General features: G+C 44.7%; 1 protein-coding gene across 1 annotated transcript in view; it reads right to left on the reverse strand.

Moving 5' to 3' along the window:
- The window catches only part of LOC134984102 (zinc finger protein 568-like), a 41,662-nt gene extending 41,192 nt beyond the window's left edge, over nucleotides 1–470 (reverse strand). The window contains exon 1 of the mRNA XM_063949734.1: nucleotides 407–470. Coding sequence (XP_063805804.1) covers nucleotides 407–470 — 64 coding nt within the window. The remainder of the gene's footprint in view (nucleotides 1–406) is intronic.
- Nucleotides 471–15,807: the final 15,337 nt, after the last annotated feature.

Consider the following 15,807-nt stretch of genomic DNA (forward strand, 5'->3'; position numbering starts at 1 on the left):
TTAATGGTTCTCTACTCCGCTGACAGAACACTGAGCTCCTGAGGGTGCTGATCGCAAGCCCACGAGGCGACCGCTCACTCCTGCAGCACGGCCGCCACCCCCTAACAGAGCCAGAAGAAAGAAGAGTGCTGAGTATAGCACCGGCGGCCCGGTTAGCGGGTCACCAGCGGGTATGGTGGCACAAGGGTGGGAGTGCAGCTCTGACAGGCTGCGCTCCAGGAAGGCTCAGCAACACACAGTGTAGGGACTTTGAGGAGCGTTTTGAGCCAGCACCGGATACCCTACACTGGTCACGCAGCTAACAGGGGCTAATCCTCCAGTAAACACTAAAATCCTCAGGCCAGTATAAACAATTAGTGCGGGAAGACGCGCCATTACAGGGGGAAGGGCTTTTCAGAGCACTCACCTTCGCCATTTTCTCCCTGCAGATCATAGGAAGAGACGCTGACAGGGAGCGCTGCCCTCCACATTACTCCAGCATACCTCTGCGGTAGCATGGTGTTATAGACGGGGGGTGGGGGGGAGTGTATAATAACTGCCTACCGGGGTGCTGTGTGGCTGGCTCCTTATTCTCTGTGTCTCTCTGAAGGTACTCTGGGGGAAACTGTGTGACATTTTCCTGTGTGTGTGTGTGTGTGTGTGTGTGTGTGTGTGTGTGTAAGTGTGTATATCCACATTACCATGTCTAAGGACTCTGTGTCCTGTGCTGCAGAGTGTGTATATTCTCCTGAGGAGTCTATTCCATGTACTCAGGACTGCAATGTGCTGTCTCAGCCTTCTGAATCCAAACCCCCATGGGTGGATACTTTAAGGGGAATGATATCCCAGATTTCAACAAGCATGTCACATACTGAGAAAGAGACGCAGTTATGAGACAATCTGTAGTGGGTTTGAAGTATTCAGCTCCCACTACTTCATCTAAAACCCCACCTACATACCCACAAAAACATACACTTGCCCAGATAATGCAAGCTGACACTGATACCGACTCTGATACAGGGGACGGTGATGGGGATATGCAGGGGGGAGGGGGGATGGATCCATTGCTAAAGGGGTGCAGCTAATGATTGAAGCCATTAGGGACATTTTACATATTACTGAGAAGGTTCCTGAGCAGGTAGAGGAATCTTATTTTACAGAAAGTAAGAAATCCTCGCTTATCTTCCTGGCTTCTAAGGAGTTAACTTCTTTGTTTGAAAAATCCTGGGAAAAACCAGAGAAAAAATTCCAGATCCCAAAAAGGGTTCTCATTGCTTTCCCTTCCCCTGAAGAGGACAGGAAGAAGGGGGAAAACCCACCTATAGTAGACGCTTCTGTATCTAGGCTGTCTAAAAACGTGGTTTTACCTGTCCCTGGTTCAACCGCTTTAAAAGAGCAAGCTGATTGCAAGATTGAGACTACGCTCAACTCAATATACACTGCTACAGGCGTGGCTTTAAGGCCCACTATTGCTTGTGCGTGGATTTCTAAAGCCATAGTAAAGTGGTCAGGCACCATACTAGAGGACTTAGACACTATGGATAGGAGTGACATTGAATTGTTTTTGCATCACATACAGGATTCTGCAGGTTTCATGGTGGAGGCCATGAAGGACCTTGGCATGCTGAACACAAGGGCTACTTCCATGGCAGTCTCGGCACGCATAGGACTCTGGCTACGCCAATGGTCTGCGGATCCAATAAAAGTGTGGAGAACCTACCCTTCACATGTCAGGCTCTGTTTGGGGACACATTGGATGCGTGGATCTCCACGGCAACTGCAAGTAAGTTAACCTTTCTTCCCTCAGCAGCACCACCGGCTAGGAAATCTTATCCTACGTCTTCACTGCAGTCCTTACGGACCGCAAAAGTTAAAAAGTCCAAACCCCTTTCCACTGTCTTTAGAGGAGATGGGGGGAAATCCAAAAACCTGCAACAACAGGTTCTCAGGAACAGAAACCAGTTTCTGCTTCCTCAAAGTCTTCAGCATGATGGTGGACCTACCAGCCTGGAGATAGTGCAGGTGGGAGCAAGACTAAAGGATTTCAGTCACATCTGAACGTCATCATGCCTAGACCCATGGGTAAAGGATATTCTTGCCCAGGGGTACAGACTGGAGTTTCAAGTGTTCCCACCTCACAGATTCTACAAATCAGGCTTACCAGCTTCGCTGATAGAAAGTGCTATCCTACAGGAAGCCATTCAAAAATTGGTTCAAACAAATATCATTAATCCAGTGCCACTTCACCTACAACACAAGGGTTATTACTAAAACCTGTTTGTGGTAACTAAACCAGATGGTTTGGTAAGGCCGATATTAAACCTAAAGTCTTTGAACCCCTACTTAAGGGAATTCAAATTCAAGATGGAGTCTCTGAGAGCGGTGATCTCAGGGCTGGAGGAGGGGGAATTCCTGGTACAGGGGACTGCGATGGGGAGTACATGTGCCCCCACGTATGCTAGCCTGTACCTGGGGTGGTGGGAGAGGGACATCGTGTTCTGTGAGGAGAATGATCCCTATACCACCCACATTCACATGTGGATGAGATATATAGATGATCTCCTCATTATCTGGGGAGGTGACAAACCCACATTTGAGAAATTCATACACAAGCTCAACTCAAATAATTTTAATTTAAAGCTGACGTATGAGATGGATGAGAAAAAGGTTAATTTCCTTGATGTCACGCTGACCCTGGAAGAAGATGGTCACATCTCCTCAGATTTGTTCCGTAAAAAAACGGCGACAAATAGTATACTACACCATGAGAGCTCCCACCACCCGTCAATTATAAAGGGACTACCGAAAGGGGAGTTCCTACGTACAAAGCGGAACTGCTCTGAGAAAGGCACCTTTCAACTGAGGGCACGACAGTTAAGTAACAGACTGGAGTCCCGTGGATACAGTAGGAGATCAGTTAAGCAAGCCTATCAGGAAACAGGAACATATACCAGAGATCAACTACTTATTCCTAAAACAAAAAAGAAGGAAGAGGAGAAAGTGAGATTTATTGGCACTTTCTGCCAGGAATGGCAGGATGTTCGGAGAATTCTACAAAAACATTATCAAATCCTCTGTACCGATCCGGATTTGGAAACAATCCTGTGGGAAGACATCACAGTCAACTGAAGAAGATCCAAGAATCTTAGGGACATGTTAGTCCAAAGTCATCTGGAAACCACTAAGAAACCTTTATACAATAAAAAGGGATCCAACAGATGTGGCACATGCAAAGCATGTTCGATTATGATTCACACAACAGAATACACGGACAAATTTAATAGGGTCTGGCAGATTGGAGAATACATCAATTGTGAAACCCCTGCCGTGATATATAATCTAAGATGTCCATGCAACAAAACTTATATAGGAAAAACCAAAAGACCTCTAAAGAAAAGACTACTTGAACATCTTGGAAATATAAGAAATGCCAAGAGGGACAAAGAACTGATGAAGACACTTACATCAGTGGCCCGGCATTTTTTGAAACATCATCAAGGCAACTCCAGGGGCCTGACAGCCTTTGGCATGAAGAGAATCATTCTGAATATTAGAGGAGGTGATATTGATCGGGAGCTTCTGAAACAAAAGACGAGGTTGATTTTCTTGATGGATACCCTCACACCTAAAGGATTAAATGAGGAAAACAACTATACATCCTTCCTGTAACCTAGAGATGACTACATAACCCTTATGTAATAGAAGAACTGCAAATAACTACACCCATAGGACCCCCTATAATTCACTAAAATGGACCTATATAAAAATCTTTTTCTTAAAAATCTTAAAAACTTTTTTGGGGAGTGCTCTCTTATCTACATATAATCAGTGGATAGTTTTCCCAGGTCATAACATACTAGAAGGGTTTTATATACTATTAAAAAAGAATACCTATATATAATAATTACTTTCAGACATTTATTTTCAATATTTTGAGTTTATCACTGCACATTTTTTAATTTCATTTTATTTTATTATTTGTGTGATCACTTTTTTTTTATAATCACTTGTTTGTTCCTTAACCAAGACTAACTCTCCCAATATTGTCACCATTGTACAACTAAGAACCAGTATTCTTTAATGATTTCAGAGATATGAGAGATTACTCTCGATCATACATGTTTTTGGGAGCAATTATTTGCTCCTTATAAAGGAGTATTTAGTTCACATTTACTATTAAAAATTCTTTCTTACACATTTTTTCACATTTAATATTCTTTATTTATGGTGGATTCCTACCACATATATATTTATTCACAGATATCGAAAATAAGAGATCAAGTATCCCAATCTAAAAGTTCACATATTCACAATGATTACCAGTTGGGATCCATATAATCCAACAGGTTAGAAATTATCTGTTGGTTATTCATTATTATTTTTTATCACATATTTTTTTCTTTTTTTCTTGGACTAATTCACTGCACATTAAATATTTTGTAATTTGGTTATTATATATTAATTTGATTCATTACTATATTTGATTTATAATTTATTTGGAAATCTCAGTCTATAGAATGATATATACTCTAAGGATATTAAAGGGCACTCCAGTCTTTACTGAGGTCACTATGAATTATTATCTGCTCCAGAATGGCAGCAGTTATTCAATATTAGCTTTAAAGATATCTATTCTTTAACATCTTCAGCATAATGTAATCATGGACTGATTCGCATAGATATTAACACCTGTTTGAAAATGATCTTTATTTATCTTTTTATTAAAAATTCGAATCAAAGGGACCATTTGTCACAAGACAATAAAAATTAAATACTGAATCAATTTTTTATTATGTGTTGCTCAGTAAATTTAGTGGGTAAAAAAAACAATATGTGGATGGTCTAATACTAGGGCTCCTCTGGGGGTATACGCTGCTACACGGACCTGACACTTTGATTGGAAATACAGGCTATTTTGAGCCTGATGTCTCCCTACATAGATAGGCACTCGCAGCATTCAGTCTGAATATCAGATCCAGCCTATCTCACTACGATCGGTTGAGACTCCCTAGGATGACGGTGCAGGGAAACTTAGTAAAGGCAGACCACGTGACTTGCACAGTGACAGATGAGCTCCCATTACGTCACGGGTTACTACATTAAGATAAGTCTTTTCCATTGGTGGATCGCGGCAACCGCCGGCATTTAAGGGCGAACCTGGAGGCAATCTGGTTTTGCCCTTGATGAAGCGAACAGCGAAGCGTGCGTCAGGCTAGCTGCGCACTGCAGATAGTCACCAGACACTATGTTAGATTAGATAGCATTGATCTTATGAAGAGTGTTTATCCCATGCAAATTGCGGGGAGAGGTAGAGAAAACAGTTAGAAATGTTAGACTCCTTTGTGCATATTGAAATATACTGTGTGCAGCAAATGTGAAAGGTGTCCGTGCAGACTGTAGTACTCAGTCCATATACAAACAATATTAAACATCTGATATACACGTGCATATACTGAAAACTACTGAATAAAGGACGAGATATAACACAGTGACACGGTTCACATTTATAATAATCTCTCAGCTATTATAAACCTATTGAAAGCACATGCTAATGAAACTCTTTTCATGAACATCACAATAAATGTTTAAAAATTGTGACTTTGTGGGCGTATAATATATCAAGGTATCAGAATTTGATTATGAAGGTTTGACCACTAGTGCATTTCTCTGAATTTCTGTTACCATTTTTATGATACATTGAAAACATAGCTCACAGCTTTGGGAGATTAAGTTTATTACTGCTATTTCTCTATCGTCCTAGTGGATGCTGGGGTTCCTGAAAGGACCATGGGGAATAGCGGCTCCGCAGGAGACAGGGCACAAAAAGTAAAGCTTTTCCAGATCAGGTGGTGTGCACTGGCTCCTCCCCCTATGACCCTCCTCCAGACTCCAGTTAGATTTTTGTGCCCGGCCGAGAAGGGTGCAATCTAGGTGGCTCTCCTAAAGAGCTGCTTAGAAAAAGTTTAGCTTAGGTTTTTTATTTTACAGTGAGTCCTGCTGGCAACAGGATCACTGCAACGAGGGACTGAGGGGAGAAGAAGTGAACTCACCTGCGTGCAGGATGGATTGGCTTCTTGGCTACTGGACATCAGCTCCAGAGGGACGATCACAGGTACAGCCTGGATGGTCACCGGAGCCGCGCCGCCGGCCCCCTTGCAGATGCTGAAGTCAGAAGAGGTCCAGAATCGGCGGCTGAAGACTCCTGCAGTCTTCTAAAGGTAGCGCACAGCACTGCAGCTGTGCGCCATTTTCCTCTCAGCACACTTCACACGCAGTCACTGAGGGTGCAGGGCGCTGGGGGGGGGCGCCCTGGGAGGCAAATGTAACCTATATAAAGGCTAAAAATACCTCACATATAGCCCCCAGAGGCTATATGGAGATATTTAACCCCTGCCTATATTCACTAAATAGCGGGAGACGAGCCCGCCGGAAAAGGGGCGGGGCCTATCTCCTCAGCACACGGCGCCATTTCCTCTCACAGCTCCGCTGGTCAGGACGGCTCCCAGGTCTCTCCCCTGCACTGCACTACAGAAACAGGGTAAAACAGAGAGGGGGGGCAAATTTATGGCGATATTTTGATATATATAAAGCAGCTATAAGGGAGCACTTATTATAAGGCTATCCCTGTTATATATAGCGCTTTTGGTGTGTGCTGGCAAACTCTCCCTCTGTCTCCCCAAAGGGCTAGTGGGTCCTGTCTTCGTTAGGAGCATTCCCTGTGTGTCTGCTGTGTGTCGGTACGTGTGTGTCGACATGTATGAGGACGATATTGGTGTGGAGGCGGAGCAATTGCCAAATATGAGGATGTCACCCCCTAGGGAGTCGACACCAGAATGGATGCCTTTATTTATGGAACTACGGGATAGTGTCAACACGCTAAAGCAGTCGTTTGACGACATGAGACGGCCGGACAATCAATTAGTGCCTGTCCAGGCGACTCAATCACCGTCAGGGGCTGTGAAACGCCCTTTGCCTCAGTCGGTCGACACAGACCCAGACGCAGGCACTGACTCCAGTGGTGACGGTGACGAATCAACCGTATTTTCCAGTAGGGCCACACGTTATATGATTTTGGCAATGAAGGAGGCGTTACATTTAGCTGATACTACAGGTACCACTAAACAGGGTATTATGTGGGGTGTGAAAAAACTACCTATAGTTTTTCCTGAATCAGAAGAATTAAATGACGTGTGTAATGAAGCGTGGGTTGCCCCTGATAAAAAGCTGATAATTTCAAAGAAATTATTGGCATTATACCCTTTCCCGCCAGAGGTTAGGGAGCGCTGGGAAACACCTCCTAGGGTGGACAAGGCGCTAACACGCTTATCTAAACAAGTGGCGTTACCCTCTCCTGAGACGGCCGCACTTAAAGATCCATCAGATAGGAGGATGGAAAATATCCAAAAAAGTATATACACACATGCAGGTGTTATACTACGACCAGCTATAGCGACTGCCTGGATGTGCAGTGCTGGGGTAGTTTGGTCAGAGTCCCTGATTGAAAATATTGATACCCTGGACAGGGACAATATTTTACTGTCGTTAGAACAAATAAAGGATGCATTTCTTTATATGCGTGATGCACAGAGGGATATCTGCACACTGGCATCACGGGTAAGTGCTATGTCCATTTCGGCCAGAAGAGCTTTATGGACGCGACAGTGGACAGGCGATGCGGATTCAAAACGACATATGGAAGTTTTGCCGTATAAAGGGGAGGAGTTATTTGGAGTCGGTCTATCAGATTTGGTGGCCACGGCTACAGCCGGGAAATCCACCTTTCTACCTCAAGTCACTCCCCAACAGAAAAAGGCACCGACTTTTCAACCGCAGCCCTTTCGTTCCTTTAAAAATAAGAGAGCAAAGGGCTATTCATATCTGCCACGAGGCAGAGGTCGAGGGAAGAGACAGCAACAGGCAGCTCCTTCCCAGGAACAGAAGCCTTCCCCGGCTTCTACAAAAGCCTCAGCATGACGCTGGGGCTTCTCAAGCGGACTCGGGGACGGTGGGTGGTCGTCTCAAAAATTACAGCGCGCAGTGGGCTCACTCGCAGGTAGATCCCTGGATCCTGCAGATAATATCTCAGGGGTACAGGTTGGAATTAGAGACAGATCCACCTCGCCGTTTCCTGAAGTCTGCTTTACCAACGTCCCCCTCCGAAAGGGAGACGGTTTTGGAAGCCATTCACAAGCTGTACTCTCAGCAGGTGATAGTCAAGGTACCTCTTCTACAACAAGGGAAGGGGTATTATTCCACTCTTTTTGTGGTACCGAAGCCGGATGGCTCGGTAAGGCCTATTCTAAATCTGAAGTCCTTGAACCTGTACATAAAGAAGTTCAAGTTCAAGATGGAGTCACTCAGAGCAGTGATAGCGAACCTGGAAGAGGGGGACTTTATGGTATCCTTGGACATCAAGGATGCGTATCTCCACGTTCCAATTTACCCCTCACACCAGGGGTACCTCAGGTTCGTTGTACAAAACTGTCACTATCAGTTTCAGACGCTGCCGTTCGGATTGTCCACGGCACCTCGGGTCTTTACAAAGGTAATGGCCGAGATGATGATTCTTCTTCGAAGAAAAGGCATATTAATTATCCCATACTTGGACGATCTCCTAATAAGGGCAAGGTCCAGAGAACAGCTAGAGATGGGATTAGCACTGTCGCAAGAAGTGCTAAAACAGCACGGGTGGATTCTGAATATTCCAAAATCCCAGTTAATGCCGACAACTCGTCTGCTGTTCCTAGGGATGATTCTGGACACGGTTCAGAAAAAGGTTTTTCTCCCGGAGGAAAAAGCCAAGGAGTTATCCGAGCTTGTCAGGAACCTCCTAAAACCAGGAAAGGTGTCTGTACATCAATGCACAAGAGTCCTGGGAAAAATGGTGGCTTCTTACGAAGCAATTCCATTCGGCAGATTCCACGCAAGAATTTTCCAAAGGGATCTGTTGGACAAATGGTCAGGGTCGCATCTTCAGATGCACCTGCGGATAACCCTGTCTCCAAGGACAAGGGTGTCTCTTCTGTGGTGGTTGCAGAGTGCTCATCTATTGGAGGGCCGCAGATTCGGCATACAGGATTGGATCCTGGTGACCACGGACGCCAGCCTGAGAGGCTGGGGAGCAGTCACACAAGGAAGAAACTTCCAGGGAGTATGGACGAGCCTGGAAACGTCTCTTCACATAAACATTCTGGAACCTCTGCTTCAGGGAAAACCGGTGTTGATCCAGTCGGACAACATCACGGCAGTCGCCCATGTGAACAGACAGGGCGGCACAAGAAGCAGGAGTGCAATGGCAGAAGCTGCAAGGATTCTTCGCTGGGCAGAGAATCATGTGATAGCACTGTCAGCAGTGTTCATCCCGGGAGTGGACAACTGGGAAGCAGACTTCCTCAGCAGACACGATCTTCACCCGGGAGAGTGGGGACTTCATCCAGAAGTCTTCCACTTGCTGGTAACCCGTTGGGAAAGACCAATGGTGGACATGATGGCGTCTCGCCTCAACAAAAAACTGGACAGGTATTGCGCCAGGTCAAGAGATCCGCAGGCAATAGCTGTGGACGCGCTGGTAACGCCTTGGGTGTACCAGTCGGTGTATGTGTTTCCTCCTCTGCCTCTCATACCAAAAGTATTGAGAATTATACGGCAAAGAGGCGTAAGGACGATACTAGTGGTTCCGGATTGGCCAAGAAGGACTTGGTACCCGGAACTTCAAGAGATGATCACGGAAGATCCGTGGCCTCTACCTCTAAGGAGGGACTTGCTTCAGCAGGGTCCCTGTCTGTTTCAAGACTTACCGCGGCTGCGTTTGACGGCATGGCGGTTGAACGCCGGATCCTAAAGGAAAAAGGCATGCCGGAAGAAGTCATTCCTACTTTGATTAAAGCAAGGAAGGAAGTAACCGTGCAACATTATCACCGAATTTGGCGAAAATATGTTGCGTGGTGCGAAGATCGGAGTGCTCCGACGGAGGAATTTCAACTGGGTCGATTCCTACATTTCCTGCAATCAGGATTGTCTATGGGTCTCAAATTGGGATCTATTAAGGTTCAAATTTCGGCCCTGTCGATTTTCTTTCAAAAAGAATTGGCTTCAGTCCCTGAAGTCCAGACCTTTGTTAAGGGAGTGCTACATATACAGCCTCCTGTGGTGCCTCCAGTGGCACCGTGGGATCTCAATGTGGTTTTGGACTTTCTAAAATCTCATTGGTTTGAACCACTAAAGAAGGTGGATTTGAAATATCTCACATGGAAAGTGACCATGCTTCTAGCCCTGGCTTCGGCCAGGAGAGTGTCAGAACTGGCAGCTTTATCTTACAAAAGCCCATATCTGATTTTCCATTCGGACAGGGCAGAACTGCGGACTCGTCCGCATTTTCTCCCTAAGGTGGTGTCAGCATTTCATCTGAACCAGCCTATTGTAGTGCCTGCGGCTACAAGTGACTTGGAGGACTCCAAGTTACTGGACGTTGTCAGAGCATTAAAAATATATATTGCAAGGACAGCTGGAGTCAGAAAATCTGACTCGTTGTTTATATTGTATGCACCCAACAAGATGGGTGCTCCTGCGTCTAAGCAGACGATTGCTCGTTGGATCTGTAGCACAATCCAACTTGCACATTCTGTGGCAGGCCTGCCACAGCCTAAATCTGTAAAGGCCCACTCCACAAGGAAGGTGGGTTCATCTTGGGCGGCTGCCCGAGGGGTCTCGGCATTACAACTTTGCCGAGCAGCTACGTGGTCAGGGGAGAACACGTTTGTAAAATTTTACAAATTTGATACTCTGGCTGAGGAGGACCTGGAGTTCTCTCATTCGGTGCTGCAGAGTCATCCGCACTCTCCCGCCCGTTTGGGAGCTTTGGTATAATCCCCATGGTCCTTTCAGGAACCCCAGCATCCACTAGGACGATAGAGAAAATAAGATTTTACTTACCGATAAATCTATTTCTCGGAGTCCGTAGTGGATGCTGGGCGCCCATCCCAAGTGCGGATTATCTGCAATAATTGTACATAGTTATTGTTAACTAATTCGGGTTATTGTTGAAGGAAGCCATCTTTCAGAGGCTCCGCTGTTATCATACTGTTAACTGGGTTTAGATCACAGGTTGTACGGTGTGATTGGTGTGGCTGGTATGAGTCTTACCCGGGATTCAAAATCCTTCCTTATTGTGTACGCTCGTCCGGGCACAGTACCTAACTGGAGTCTGGAGGAGGGTCATAGGGGGAGGAGCCAGTGCACACCACCTGATCTGGAAAAGCTTTACTTTTTGTGCCCTGTCTCCTGCGGAGCCGCTATTCCCCATGGTCCTTTCAGGAACCCCAGCATCCACTACGGACTCCGAGAAATAGATTTATCGGTAAGTAAAATCTTATTTTCTGAAACACAGTAAACTATTAGAGTATTACTATCATTCTATTATAGCACATACTATGAAAACTGGAGTCCTGTTTTCACAATAATCTCATTTTATGAATCCTGGGAGGGATTAGAACATTTTGAGACACTTTTTGAAGGGGTTCCTCTATAGCTAGCAGAAACACAGCTATATAGGAATTACATACTCCTGATACACTCTTCATTAATCTATAACCTTATAAATGAGATAAAAATCATTTGGGTGACATCTGGTGCGCAGCTTTCTTAATTTTAATCACTATTTCTTATTTACACTACTTTACTTTTCCTTTTAATATTCGCTGGTTTTACCATATATTAAATTAAAAGTTATATTTTAATTAAACTTTGTGTGCACCACTTTAGGGCATTTCGAACCCTTTCTCTCTCTTTTTCATGCAGATTTACTTTGCTTGTGGTAGCACCCCCTAAATGGTTAAGAATAACGCAGATGTGTTTTGAATAATACAAATTGGGGTCATTCTCGGAATAAGAATTAAACCTGTGCGACCAGTACTACAATTATGAATTCCTGGCATCCCATGATATCAAGGATGCGTACCTTCACATTCCGATCTGGCCGCCTCACCAGGCTTATCTAAGATTTCTGCTGCTGGACTGTCACGATCAGTTCCAGACGTAGCCATTTGGCCTCTCCACAGAACCGAGGGTGTTCACTAAGGTCATGGCAGAGATGATGCTCCTCCTACGCAAGCAGGGAGTGAACATAATTCCATATCTGGACGATCTGCTGATAAAAGCTGATAAAAGCATCTTCCAGGAAGAGGATGTTACGGAGTATTGCTCTCTCAACTCGACTACTCCAGGATCATGGGTGGATCCTGAACCTTCCAAAGTCACATTTGGAGCCGACAAGGAGACTGTCCTTCCTGGGGATGATACTCGACACAGAAGTGCAGAGGGTGTTTCTACCAGTGGAGAAAGCGTTGGTGATCCAATCAATAGTCCGGGATGTCCTGAAGCCAGCCCGGGTTTCGGTTCATCAGTGCATTCGCCTTCTGGGGAAGATGGTAGCCTCCTACTAGGCTTTACAGTACGGAAGATTCCATGCGCAGTCCTTCCAGCTGGATCTCCTGGACACATGGTTGGGATCACATCTTCACATGCACCAGCTGATACGCCTGTCGCTAAAAGCCAGAATTTCACTCCTCTGGTGGCTGCAAACTTCTCACCTACTCGAGGGCTGCAGGTTCGGAATTCAGAATTGGATCCTTCTAACCACGGATGCAAGTCTCAGAGGTTGGGGAGCAGTCACCCAAGGGGAAAACTTCCAAGGAAAGTGGTCAAGTCTGTAATCCATCCTTCTGATAAACATTCTGGAACTAAGGGCCATATACAACGGCCTTCTACAAGTGGCACATCTACTGCTAGATCAGGCCATTCAGGTTCAGTCTGACAATGTAACGGCAGTGTCCTACATAAACCGACAGGGTGGAACGAAGAGCAGAGCAGCAATGTCAGAGGTAACAAGAATCCTCCTCTGGGCAGAAAAGTGGCACTGTCAGCAATCTTCATTCCAGGAGTAGACAACTGGGAAGCGTACTTCCTCAGCAGACACAATCTCCATCCAGGAGAATGGGGCCTCCACCCGGAGGTGTTCACAGAGGTGACAAGCCGATGGGGTGTACCTCAGATAGACATGATGACCTCTCGCCTCAACAAGAAGCTTCGGAGGTACTGTTCCAGGTTGAGAGGCCCACAAGCAGTGGCGGTGGACGCACTGGTAACTCCGTGGTCATTCCAGTCAGTGTAGGTGTTCCCTCCACTTTCACTCATCCCAAGGATTCTCAAACTAATAAAATAGAACAAGAGTTCTGGCGATCCTCATTGCTCCGGACTGGCCAAGAAGGGCTTGGTACGCGGATCTACTGGAATTACTACTGGATGATCCAAGGCCTCTTCCTCTTCGAAAGGACCTTCTGCAACAGGGGCCGTTCACCTTTCAAGACTTACCGGGGCTACGTTTGACGGCATGGAGGTTGAACGACAGATCTTAGCTCGGAAAGGCATTCCGAACAAGGTCATTCCTACCCTGATACAGACTAGGAAGGGAGTAACATCTAAACATTACCATCGGATTTGGAAAAAGTATGTGTCTTGGTGTGAATCCAAGAAGTTTCCTACGGTGGAGTTTCAACTGGGACGGTTTCTCCTCTTTCTGCAAGCAGGTGTGGATGTGGGCCTACGCTTGGGCTCCATAAAGGTCCAGATTTTAGCCTTGTCCGTTTTCTTCCAGAAACAATTGACTGCTCTCGCTGAGGTTCAGACTTTCTTGAAAGGGGTTCTGCACATCCAACCACCCTTTGTGCCTCCTACGGCATCTTGGAATCTTAATGTGGTGCTGCAGTACCTGCAATCGGATTGGTTTGAGCCTTTACAGGAGATGGACATCAAGTTTCTTACTTGGAAGGCGGTCACACTGTTGGCATTGGCATCTGCTAGACGTGTGTCAGAATTGGGTGCATTGTCATGCAAGAGTCCCTACTTGATTTTTACAGCTTTTCATATCAACCAACCTATTGTGATGCCAGTGGGAGGGCTTTGAAAATATATATGAAGAGAACTTCTCGTCACAGGAAGTCGGACGCTCTGTTTGTCCTTTGTGATCCCATCAAGGTTATTATTATTATTATACAGGGAGAGCAGCCTGTGGTAACCTATTAATATTACTATACAGGGGGAGCAGCCTGTGGTGTCCTGTTATTATTATTATTATTATTATTATACAGAGGGAGTAGCCTGTGGTGTCCTGTTATTACTATTATTATTATTATTATTATACAGGGGGAGCAGCCGGTGGTAACCTGTTATTACTATTATTATTATTATTATACAGGGGGAGCAGCCTGTGATGTCCTGTTATTATTATTATACGGGGGGAGCAGCCTGTGGTGTCCTGTTATTACTATTATTATTATTATTATTATACAGGGGGAGCAGCCTGTGGTGTCCTGTTATTATTATTATTATTATTATTATTATTATACAGAGGGAGTAGCCTGTGGTGTCCTGTTATTACTATTATTATTATTATTATTATTATACAGGGGGAGCAGCCGGTGGTAACCTGTTATTACTATTATTATTATTATTATACAGGGGGAGCAGCCTGTGATGTCCTGTTATTATTATTATACAGGGGGAGCAGCCTGTGGTGTCCTGTTATTACTATTATTATTATTATTATTTATTATTATACAGGGGGAGCAGCCTGTGGTAACCTGTTAATATTACTATACAGGGGGAGCAGCCTGTGGTGTCCTGTTATTATTAATATACCGAGGGAGCAGCCTGTGGTGTCCTGTTATTACTATTATTATTATTATTATTATTATTATTATTATTATTCAGGGGGATCAGCCTATGGGGTCCTGTTGTTGTTGTTATTATTATTGTTATTATACAGAGGGAGGAGCCTATGGGGTCCTGTTGTTATTATTATACAGGGGAAGCAGGCTGTGGTGTCCTGTTGTTGTTGTTGTTGTTATTATTATCATTATTATACAGGGGGGGAGCAGCCTGTGATGTCCTGTTGTTTTTGTTGTTGTTGTTATACAGAAGGGAGCAGCACGTTGTGTCCTATTATTATTATTTTTTCGCTGAGGGAGCAGCCTGTGGTGTCATTTTATTATTACTATAAAGGGAGAGCAGAATGGGGTGTCCTGTTGTTATTAGTGTTATACAGAGGGAGCAGGTTTTTGTGTATGGTTATTATTGTACAGGGACAGCGGCTTGTGGTGTCCTGGTATTATTATTATTATACATTGGGAGTGTTGGTGATGTCCTACAATACAGGAGGAATGGTCTGAGGTGTCCTGATTTAAAGACATCTGTTATTATTTTTATACTGTGTCGTTATTGTTAATATTATAACTATTATTATTAATTTTATTATATGTAGTTGTGGGAATTGAAAATATTGCTCAAATTCCAGGTTATATTAAAGCAGAGACCATAATATCCCTGGCATGTGTAACAGATGATAATTGCAGCAGTGTGAATCAAATGTATATCAGACTCCTGGGAGCATCACAGTGACATCACTTATATCTATTGTAATAAAGGGACATGACTGGGGAGGTGAGGGCATCTGGGAGTGTCACAGTGACATCACTTATATCTATAGTAATAATACAGGGACATGACTGGGAAGGTGAGGGGATCTGGGAGTATCACAGTGACATCACTTATATCTATAGTAATAATACAGGGACATGACTGGGGAGGTGAGGGTATCTGGGAGCAACACAGTGACCACTTATATATATAGTAATAATACAGGGACATGACTGGAGAGGTGAGGGGATCTGGGAATGTCACAATGACATTACTTATATCTATAGTAATAATACAGAGACGTGACTGGGGAGGTGAGGGGATCTGGGAATGTCACTGTGACGTCACTTACATCTA

This window comes from Pseudophryne corroboree, assembly GCF_028390025.1.
Source record: "Pseudophryne corroboree isolate aPseCor3 chromosome 3 unlocalized genomic scaffold, aPseCor3.hap2 SUPER_3_unloc_36, whole genome shotgun sequence".
Classification (NCBI taxonomy): domain Eukaryota; kingdom Metazoa; phylum Chordata; class Amphibia; order Anura; family Myobatrachidae; genus Pseudophryne; species Pseudophryne corroboree.